We start from the raw sequence: 12,057 nt of genomic DNA, 5'->3' as shown, positions 1-12,057 counted from the left end.
CATTCCCTTCTCCATATGTATATGCTTAGTTGACTTCCCTGGAGGCTCAGAAGGTAAAGAATCTGCCTGCCAATACAGGAGTCACTAGTTCGACCCCTGGAAGATCTCCTGGAGAAGGTAATGGCAACCCAGTCTAGTATTCTTGCCTGGAGAATCCCACTGACAGTGGAGCCTGGTGGATTACAATCCATGGGGTCTCAAAGAATTAACACAATTGTATGACTAACACTTAAGATATGCTTAGTTGCTCACTCGTGTCCAACTCCTTGCGACCCTTTGGACTTCAGCCTGCCAGGCTCCTTTGTCCTTTGGATTTTTCAGGCAAGAATAGTGGAGTGGGTTGCCATTTTCTCCTCCATGGGATCTTCCCCCTCCCAAGGATCAAACCTGCATCTCTTGTGTCTCCTGCACCGCAGGTAGATTCTTTACCTGCTGAGCCAATGGAAGTCCATTTATGTTACATTTACTCATCTATAGATGTATTATACATCTTTCTCTACCTTTCTCTGTATCTTATGAATATATTCACAATTTGTATATAATTTTGACTACTTTGGTTTGTATTCAGATTACTGAATAAAAATGCAGATAATTAAAATTTTAATAAGATGTCACCACAAGCAATTGTAAGATTTGGAAGATTTATTATTTTGGCACAAGTATATCCCTAGTATTTATAATAACAAAATTTATGATTAACAAGCAAAAGTGAATCAGGTCAGCAATTTGCTGGTAAAGCTTCCTCCAGTTCACATAAACATCAAAAATATTCCATTAATATCACCTGTCTGTTATAATCATTTAATAGTTCAGTATAGAATCACCCCCAATTTTTTTCATATATAAATGCATTCATTTATTTAAAAACATAAATGATATCACATCATATATTACTCTATAACTTATTTTTCTAATAATAAAAAATGATCTACTTCTCCACTGTGGAAATTATGTATGGTCAAAGCTTTGTTTAAAATTAAAGTTAAAATCATTTTTTTGTAAAGTAATTTACAATTACTTTAATAGTACAGACTTTGGAAAAGTGCTGCCTTTTAAGTTATTGACATTGATTTTAAGAATTTCAAATTTCTGAGCTGCCCAATGTAAATATGTATATGGATAATGGTAAAATTTTGTGAATATGCACAAGACTTGAAGATATTAAGAACATAAAAGCACTCAGGTTGCTTAGGGATCTTTTGTCAAATTTATTTTTATTCTATTCTTAGCAAGCATGAAAGTTGCTCAATCATGTCCAACTCTTTTGACCCCATGGACTGTCACTTGCCAGGCTTCTCTTTCCATGGAAATTTCCATGCTAGAATACTGGAAATGGGTAGCCATTCCCTTCTCCAGGGAATCTTCTGGATTCAGGGATTGAACCTGGGTCTCTTTCTTGCATTTCAGGCAGATTCCTTACCATCTGAGCCACAAGATAATCACCCATTTGAATTGTGATGCTGAAGAATTGATGCTTTTGAACTGTGGTGTTGGAGAAGACTCTTGAGAGTCCCTTGGACTACAAGGAGATCAAACCAGTTAATCCTAAAGGAAATCAAACCTGAATAGTCATTGGAAGGATTTATACTGAGGCTGAAGGTCCAATACTGTGGCCACCTGATGCAAAGAGCACCGGGGTTGGAAAAGACCCTGGTGCTGGGAAAGATCAAAAGCAGAAGGAAGCAACAGGGTTGGATGACATCACTGACTCGATGGACATGAGTTTGAGCAAACTCCAGGAGATAGTGAAAGACAAGGAAGCCTGGTGTGCCACAGTTTATGGGGTCACAAAGAGTCAGACATGATTGAGCAACTGAACAACAACAAAGTAAGTATGAAATTGATTCTTGGCTAGTATGTTTATAACATTCTTAAGAAAGATTCCAATTTATCCACAATGCTTTATCTTGATAAATCGTCATTTACCTGTTACTAGACCGTTTATTTGATTTTGAAGGAAACTTTATTTCTCATGAATATTTTATTGGTAATTAGTTTCAAATTGACTCATAACCTTACCATATTTTAATCATTTATTGTGAATTCCCTGATCCTTTTTATAATTAGTAAAACTGCATAAACTGGTTAACATTCACTTGAAATGTAGAGGAAAAATAACATTTTATTCTCTTTTTATCCAAAAGTCCATAAAAATGTAGCACAGACTTTGTGACTTTGACAACACCTAAGAAATCTATTTTATCCTGGTTTTTAGAATCTGCATTGCATTTCCTTCTGTGAGTGTTCCATAACTTATTAACTATTCAGTTTTTGATGGACATTCAGGTTGCTTCAGGTATTTGAAATTTTGTAACACTTTGAAAACATTACTTGTATCAAATAGGTGATATATATTTGTTGAATGAGAAATTGTCTCTCGAGTTTCCTCAGGTCTTTGAAAGTAGGACTTTGGTTCTTTCTATTTATTAAATTCTATATCCCAAGGCCCTCAACTCATAGCACACATGTGTATCTCACTAAATTTTATTGACTGCTGAAAATGTTTTGTGGGTGGCTTGAACTAGGGCTATGGATGGGGACCCTCTTCCTAAAACATCCCTGAGTTGGATATGTGACTGGATGCCACAGATACTAACCATCGATGCAGAATGCCATGTAGATGGCAACGAAGAGGAACACAGCACTTACCTGGACCAGGAACATAGCTATGTGGTGAAACTCTCCACGACCCCCTTGCTTCACAGGAACTGTCATGAAGAATTTGCTACCATCTCTAGAAAACACGGGCTCCTCATTCTAAAAAACAGAAGCACGTATAACAATCTCAAAAGGGCATCTGAAAATTGTGCTGCCAACTACTACCAATACATTCATGGATTAGACAAATAATTGGTTTATTTTAGCAAAAGGTTGAATTATTATTTAAAATATAAAAGTATCATAATATTTTTAAAGTGAACTCAGTGATGCTTTAGGCCCATGGGCATATGTGTGTTTTTGAAAGGTGAGATGGATGTAAAAGTATCTTGCATATTGAATAGAAATAATTCACAATTAGACTAAAGACAGTTTTAAAACTGGTTCAGAAAATAATTTTCATATCTTCACATATGATTGTGCTTAGAGATGTACCCTTCAAAAATTAAGAAAATATGAACAGCTGTAACAGTTTATCAAAATCTCTTTTTAATTTGGAAAATTGTATAACATACACTATTTAATACATCTTCCTGAAATGTTTTACTCAGCAAGTGAAGTTATTGAAGATACATTTCTGATGATGTTATATAAATTTACTGTAAATACAAAAAGACTGCAAAATTGGAACCAATCAATTGAAAATGATTTAATTCAAATTTCCCATCCTCACTGCTCACTTTTTCACAAACACACAAACATAGATGCCCATTTGATGATTTTTAAATTAAACTTCAGTGGCATGTTAAATCAATACAATTGTTTTTGAAAATTAAATGATGGAGGCTATACTTATAGACTGCTTTCTTTTGCGTAAGAGGAAACATTAAGAAATTGGATTTATATAACAAAAAATTGAGTTCTTTCTTTTGGATTAGTGAGAGTGACTATGTTGTTTTTGTTCATTCCCTAAGTCCTGTCCGATTCTTTGCGACCCCATGGACTGCATGTGCCAGGCCCCTCTGTCTTCCACAATTCCCTGGAGTTTGCTCAAAGTTGGTGATGCTATCCAACCATCTCATCCTCTGTTGCCTCCTTCTTTTGCCTTCATTCTTTTCCAGCATCAGGGTCTTTTCCAATGAGTTGGCTCTTCACATCACGTGACCAAAGTATTGGAGCTTCAGCATCAGCATCAGTCCATCCCCTGAATGAAGCAGGGTTGATTTCCTTTAGGCTTGACTGGTTGAATTTCCATGCTGTCAAAGGGACTTTTAAGAGTCTTCTCCAGCACCATAATTCAAAAGCAATAATTTCTTGGCACTCCACCTTCTTTATCTCACATCTCTACATGACTACTGGAAAAAAAACATAGCTTTGTCTATAAAGACCTTTGTGAGCAAAGGAATGTTTCTGCTTTTTAATACACTGTCTAGGTTTGTTATAGCTTTCCTTCCAAGGAGATAGAGTCTTCTAATTTTATGGCTGCGGTCACTGTCTGCATTGATTTTGGAGCCAAAAAAAATAAAATCTGACATTGCTTCCACTTTTCCCCCTTCTATTTGCCATGAAATGATGGCACCAGATGCCATGATCTTCGTTTTTTGAATGTTGAGTTTCAATCCGGCTTTTTTACTGTCCTCTTTCACCCTCATCTAAAGAGACTCTTTAGTTCCTCTTCACTTTCCATCATTAGAATGGTATCGTCTACATATCTGAGGTTATTGATATCTCTCCTGGCAATCTTGATTCCAGTGTGTGAGCCATCTAGCCTGTCATTTTATATGATGTACTCTGCATATAAGATAAATAAGCAAGGTGACAGTTATTTGGCCTTGTTCTATTCCTTTCCCAATTTGGAACCAGTCAGTTGTTCCATGTCCATTTCTAACTGTTGCTTCTTGACCCACATGCAGGTTAGTCAGGAGACAGGAAAGGTGGTCTGGCATTTTCATCCCTTCTGATGTATAGAAAAGTCTTATGGACTAGGTGGGAGAGGGAGAGGGTGGGAAGATTTGGGAGAATGGCATTGAAACATGTAAAATATCATGTATGAAATGAGATGCCAGTCCAGGTTCGATGCACGATACTGGATGCTTGGGGCTAGAGCACTGGGACGACCCAGAGGGATGGTATGGGGAGGGAGGAGGGAGGAGGGTTCAGGATGGGGAACACATGTATACCTGTGGCAGATTCATTTTGATATTTGGCAAAACTAATACAATTATGTAAAGTTTAAAAATAAAATAAAATAAATAAATAAAAAAAAAAAAAAGAATTTTCCATAGTTCATTGTGATCCACCTAGTCAAAGGCTTTAGCATAGTACAAAAAGCAGAGGTAGATATTTTTCTGGAGTTCCATTGCTTTTTCCATGATCCAGTGGATGTTGGCAATTTGATCTCTTGTCCCTCTGCCTCTTCAAAACCCAGTTGGTACATCTGGAATTTCACAGATCACATACTGTTGAAATTGAAGGATTTTGCACATAAACTTGCTAGCATGTGAAATGAGTGAAATTGTACTGTAGTTTGAACATTCTTTGGCATTACTCTTCTTTGGGATTGGAATAAAAACTGACCTTTTCCACTCCTGCAGTCACTGCTGAGTTTTCCAAATTGCTGACAAAATGAGTGCAGCGGTTTAACAGCACCATCTTTTTAGGATTTGAAATAGCTTAGCTGGAATTCATCTACCTCCCCTAGCTTCATTAGTAGTAATGCTTTCTAAGGCCCACTTGACTTCAAACTCCAGGATGTCTGGCTGCAGGTGAGTGATCACACCATAGTGATTATCAGTGGTAACATCAAGACCTTTTTGTATAGTTCTCTCTTGCCACCTCTTCATAATCTCTACTGCGTCTTTTAGGTCATTACTGTCTGTCCTTTATCATGTCCATCTTTGCAAGCAATATTCTCTTGATATCTCCAATTTTCTTGAAGAGATCTCTATTCTTTCCCATTCTATTATTTCCCTCTATTTCTTTTCATTGTTCATTTAAGAAGACATTTTTATATCTCCTTGTTCTTCTCTGGAACTCTGCATTCAGTATACCTTGCAATTTCTCCTTTGACTTTTGCTTCTCTTCTTTCATCAATAGTTTTTAAGCCTCCTCAAACAACCCCTTTACCTTCTTGAATCTCTTCTTGTTTGGGATGGTTTTGGTCACTGCCTCCTATACATTGTTTTGAACCAGTCTATAGTTTTTCAGGCACTCTGTCTACCAGATCTAATCCCTTACTCTGTTTATCACTGCCACTGTTTAATCATAAGGAATTTGATTTAGATCATACCTTAATGGCCTAGTGGTTTTCCCTACTCTCTTAAATTTAAACCTGAATTTTGTAGTAAGGTGCTCATGATCCGAGCCACAGACAGCTCCAGGTTTTGTTTTTGCTGACTCTATAGAGCTTCCCCATCTTTGGCTGCAAAGAACATAATCAATCTGATTTTTATATTGACCATCTGGTGATATCCATTTCTCAAGTTATCTCTTTGGCTTTTGGAAAAGGGTGTTTACTGTGACCAGCCTGTTCTCTTGAACAGTCTCTCTGTTAGACTTTGCTCTGCCTATTTTGTACTCCGAAGCCAAACTTGCCCGTTATTCTGGATATTTCTTGACTTTCTACTTTTGCATTCCAATCCCCCATGATGAAAAAGGACTTCTTTTTAGTGTTAGTTCTAGAAGATGTTGTAGGTCTTCATAGGACTGGTCAACTTCAGCTTGTTTTCCATCAGTGTTTGGGGAATAGACTTGGATTACTGTGATGTTAAATGGTTTGCCTTGGAAAGGAACCAAGATCATCTGTCATTTTTGAGATTGCACCCAAGTACCACATTTCAGTCTCTTTGGTTGACTATGAGGGTTACTCCAATTCTTCTAAGGGATTCTTGCCCACAGTAGTAGGTATAATGGTAATCTGAATTAAATTCACCCATTCCTGTCCAGTTTAGTTCACTGTTTTCTAAGATGTTGATGTTCAATCTTGCCCTCTCCTGCTTAATCATGTCCAATTTACCTTGATTCATGAACCTAAAATTGCAGGTTCCTATGCAATATTGTTCTTAACAGCATCCAACTTGACTTTCACCACCAGACACATCCACAACTGAGTGTCATTTCTGCTTTGGCCCAGCCACTTCACTCTTTTTGGAACTAATGATGATTGTCCTCTGCTCTTCCCTAGGAGCATACTGGACACCTTCCAACCTGGGAGGCTCACATTCTAGTGTCATATCTTTTTGCCTTTCATACCATTCATGGAGTTCTTGTGGCAAGAATACTGAAGTGATTTGTCATTTCTCCCTCCAGTGGACCATGTTTTGTCAGAACTCTTCATTATGACCCATCTGTCTTAGATGACCTTGCATGGCATGGCTCATAACTTCAATGAGTTACACAAGCCCCTTCTCCAAGACAAGGCTGTGATCCATAAAGGGGAAGAGTGACTATACATATGGTATAAAGTAAGGCTTTGATATGGTTTCCTTAACAGGTCTTCAGAATGGCTCAAGCACTGTTAAATGACCTGATCCTCCACTCTCTCTCATCTCTTCTTCCTTCCTTCTGCATCCTGCATTTTTCTGCTCCAGAGTCTGCACATTTTAACTTTTTTCCCTCACTTTGTCTGGCTCTTTCTCAGCCCTCACTCTTTCTTTCACTCTCTTTTTTGGTGGAACTCATTTATTTTGATGATTAATGTTGATATACAATGTTGTGTTAGGTATACAGCAAACTGAATCGGTAATACATATATCCACTTTTTTAGATTTTTCCCATATAGGCCATTACAGAGCACTGAGTAGATTTCCCTGTGCTATACAATAGGTTCTTCTTATTTATCTATTTTGTTTATACTCATGTGTGCTCAGTCACTCAGTTGTGCCCAACTCTTTGCAACCCCTTGGCTATAGCCCACCAGGCTCCTCTGTCCATGGGATTCTCCAGGCAAGAATACTGGAGTGGGTTGCCAGTTCCTTCTCCAAAGGATCTTCCTAACCCTGGTATCAAACCCATGTCTCCTGGGTCTTCTGCATTGAAGGTGGATTCTTTACCACTGACACCTGGGATAGTAGTGTGCATACGTCAGTGCCAGTCTCCCGATTTATCCCTCCCTTCCCTTCCCCCTCAGTAACCAAAGTTGATTTCTACATCCGTGACTTTTTCTGTTTTATAAGTAAATTCATTTGTACCATTTTTTTAAAAGTTCCACATTTAAGCAATAACTTATGTTATTTGTCTTTCTCTGACTTACTTCACTTAGTATGACAATGTCTAGGTCCATCCATGCTGCTGCAAAAAGATCTTCATTGATCTCATCCTTTCTCTGCTCTAAATCTACCTTATCAGGCAGGTGTTTTCTGGTAATCCCATGTAAATTGTGATTGGGGAAACTAGATCATCCAACTGTATTTGAATCCCCCATCCCTCTTTTAGCGACTTTCTATTTTGTCCATACCACCTAATACCGTCCAACATATATTTTATATATGTATTCGTTTGTTTGTATATGAATGGATGTGTGTATGTGTGCATATAGGTAGGTAAGTAGATGAGAAGTAGAAGGCGTTCTTCTAGAATGTAAGCTCCATGAAGCAAAAACCTTGTATTCTTCACTGCTCTGCATTTGGCACCCAGGACAGTGACTATTGCATAAGCTGTATTTAATAATCATTTATTGAATGAATAAGCAAATTAATAACTATTTAATAATCTCGAGTCTGATTATAGTTTCATTAGTAAAATAGAAATATCTTACTAATATTTCTATCTTACTAATAGAAAATATAATAAATATTTTTACTCTTTTTAAATTATTCTATTTATTTTATTCTATTGTTACTAATAGAAAATATAATAAATATAAAAAATAAAAATATTATTTTTACTGTATACTGTATGGACACTCATGAAAATGTAAATGGTATGTGTAATAAATTTGAAAGTCTGAACTAATACAACACAAGGGTGGGAAAAATGCTTTGCAAGGCAGATAATAAATACTGACAAGATATTTGATTGAGTGAATCACATTCTGCAGTGCGATTTGTTGTTCAGTCTCTCAGTCATGTCTGACTATTTGTGACCCCATGGAATGCAGCAGACCAGGCTTCCCCTGTCCTTCACCATCTCCTGAAGCTTGCTCAAACTCATGTCTATTGAGTTACTGATGCCATTCAACCATCTCATCCTCTATCATCCCCTTCTCCTACCTTCAATCTTTCCCAGCATCAGGGTCTTTTCTAGTGAGTTGGCTCTTTGCATCAGTTGGCCAAAGTATTGGAGCTTCAGCTTCAACAACAGTCCTTCCAGTGAATATTCAGGACTGATTTCCTTTAGGATTGACTCGTTTGATCTCCTTGCAGTCCAAGGGACTCTCAAGAGTCTTCTCCAACACCACAGTTCAAAAGCATCAATTCTTCAGCTCTCAGGCTTCTTTATAGTCCAACTCTCATATCCATACATGACTACTGGAAAACCATAGCTTTGACTAGACAGACCTTTGCTGGCAAAGTAATGTCTCTGTTTTTTAACAGGTTTGTCTTAGCTTTTATTCCAAGGAGCAAGCGTCTTTTAATTTCATGGCTGCAATCACCACCTGCAGTGATTTTGAAGCCCAAAAAAGAAAGTCTGTCACTCTTTCCATTGTTTCCCCATCTATTTGCCATGAAGTGATGTGACCAGATGCCATGATCTTCGTTTTTTGAATGTTGAGTATTATCACAGCTTTTGTACTCTCCTCTTTCACCTTCATCAAGAGGCTCTTTAGTTCCTCTTCACTTTCTTCCATAAGGGTGGTATTACCTGCATATCCAAGGTTCTTGATATTTCTCCCAGCATTCATCCAGCCCAGCATTTCCCATGATGTACTGTGCATATAACTTAAATAGGCAGGGTGACAATATGCAGCCTTGATGTACTCCTCCCCAATTTGGAACCAGTCTATTGTTCTATGTCTGGTTCTAACTGTTGCTTCTTGCCCTGCATATAGGTTTCTCAGGAGGCAGGTAAGGTGATCTTTATTCCCATCTCTTGAAGAATCTTCCATAGTTTGATTTGATCCACACAGTCAAAGGCTTTAGCAGAGTCAAAGCAGAAGTAGATGATTTTCTTATATTCTCTTGATTTTTCTATGAACCACTGGATGTTGGCAACTCTGATAGAGTCAAGAATTCTGTATTTTCTATCCCTTGCCTATATGTAATATCTCTCTCTGCCTTTTCAATGGGATTTCTTCTGTCTGAAGTAAGCTTTCACTCATCTTTTTTGTGCTATATCTTCCTCATTTTTTACTTAAACTCAAAACAGAAACCATTTTTAAATCTCTGTAGCTAGAAAGCCCCTCTTATTTAGGAAATCTATCCCTGGAGACTCTAAGTAGTACTCTGTATTCATCTCTCATGACTTTCAGTGCACTCTATTATATGGTTGACTTCCTTCACTAGGCAAGTAATAATTAACGTAAGTTTGTAATTTTATTTTTTTTCCCTAGGACACAGTAGGTGACCTACTTATAACTGCACAGATGAATGCATGTGTACAATGGGCAAAAATATTTGTTACATATATCACTTTAACCACTACATTTACTCCAAACTATTGGCTCCTCCCTATTCAAGATTCTGCTCCTGTGCTTTACTCCAAAATTAAATCTGAGCATTGTCCTTTTTATGTTAGTCCCTCTTCCTCCAATTCTCATACCTTGGAAATAGTTCATTTTAAGGAATAGATGGGGGTTATAATTACTAATACATTTCTGGGTTTAAAAACTTTCACCACCGGACAGAAACTAGTTATACAGCTCTATATAGAGCCTTTCCTACAATCAAATAAAGAATGAAGCCAATCTCACTGTCCATGTTTATGACCTTAAGCAAGGCAGTGTTTATGACACACAGGCCAATGAACTGAGGATAGCACACTTTACCTCTTGACCAAACATTTTTTATACTGGTTATTCCAATTATAAGTCTCTTGAAAGCTAGGAGAAACATGCTCACTTCTCTCTGCTCTTCTCACCAAACAGAAAACAAGCATGAGTATTACATTAAATTTCTCATTTTCTTGGAAATTTGCTTCACCTTATAACACATTCTCATCCTTTTAATTTCACCAAATTCTAAGTATTTCATGAAATTCCCTTAGAACTTTTGGAGAAAAAATCAACTGTAACAAACTACTTCCTACATTTTCTTATTGAATACTTGATAACTGTGTGTTTTGTAAATTTCTATTAAATATTCATAAATTTGGGACTTAAAATATAGGTAACATAATCCTAAAAGTTCATGCATTGTGTTGTTGTATGTTTATTATGAATGTCACTGACAATTAAAGTAGGTTTAATAATGCAGGTAATTTAGAATAAATCCATATCTGTTTTTATTATTTTCAATTATTTAACTTAATTTTGATTTTTTTTTGTGCTAAATAAAGTCAGTTTTTCCCTCAATTTAATTTTGCACACTGATTACAATTAAATAGTTCATATTGTTATCTATGGAGAAAGAGATGACAGATGGATGATAGACAGACAGGCAGATAGGGAGAGAGATATATCTACAGCACATTCACAATCTTTCTTTCTCTTTTTTTTTTTTTTATTCAACAGGTACATATGGAACTCTTCTTATAACCAGACTGTATTTTAAGCATTTGTTATATAATTAATAAAAAAAAATGAACAAAATTCTTGTCCTTGTGAAGTTTGTAAAAAAAAAATCACAGAACTAACTGTGTAAGTTTACATAAACATTGCACTGGACTTTAAGTTTTATTGGGGGATGTTATTTGATTAGGGTGTTTTGAAGAGGTGCCTTCTTAAGCAGGTAATATAGGCTGAAGTTTGACAAATAAGCAACTTTCAGGTAAGAAAGCAATTGAGAAAATTCTGTTCAGAAGGAAGAGTTCACATAAAGGTCTGGTGAATATGAGGCTAATGGAGAAAATGGGAGAAAAGATGATATGACAGAGCTGGAAAAGATGATATGACAGAGCTGGAAAAGCTTTCAAATTAATCTCTTATAGACCCTTTAAGGATGTTGGTCTTTATCTGTAGAACAAAGGGGAGATACAAATTTTCAGTTGTGAGAGAATATCAGAGTGTTTGGGGCAGTAGAATTAGCTATGTGTTTTGAAAAGATCACTCAGCCAGGCTGAAATGTGGAGAACAGATTGGCAGCTTCCTAAGGGACTGAGAGTTCACCAGTCAAGGAGGATGTGCAGTGCTAATAGTTTGATCCTGTATAGTGTTTGTGAATTGGAGAAAAGTAAATGACGTGAAGTCTTTGAGAGTTAATCAAAATAACCTGGTGATGAGTAACATATGCAGATAAGGATACGAAAAGTTCAATAATCCTCAGTAGGTTTATGATTTTGATAGCTGGGTGGATAAATACGTCTGTGATTCTATGATAAGAATACAGACTTACTGGAAGAGAATGGAGTTTAGTTTGAACCTGA

General features: G+C 36.7%; 1 protein-coding gene across 2 annotated transcripts in view; it reads right to left on the bottom strand.

Annotated features, from left to right (window-relative positions):
* Positions 1-12,057, bottom strand: part of DPP10 (dipeptidyl-peptidase 10 (non-functional)) — an 814,904-nt gene that overhangs the window by 80,111 nt on the left and 722,736 nt on the right. For both annotated transcript variants that reach the window (XM_010860773.1, XM_010860774.1), the window contains exon 13: positions 2,650-2,757. In XM_010860773.1, the coding sequence (XP_010859075.1) occupies positions 2,650-2,757 (108 nt within the window). The remainder of the gene's footprint in view (positions 1-2,649; positions 2,758-12,057) is intronic.

This window comes from Bison bison, unplaced genomic scaffold, assembly GCF_000754665.1.
Source record: "Bison bison bison isolate TAMUID 2011002044 unplaced genomic scaffold, Bison_UMD1.0 scf7180017864471, whole genome shotgun sequence".
Lineage (NCBI taxonomy): Eukaryota > Metazoa > Chordata > Mammalia > Artiodactyla > Bovidae > Bison > Bison bison.
This window is presented reverse-complemented; position numbering and strand designations above follow the sequence as displayed.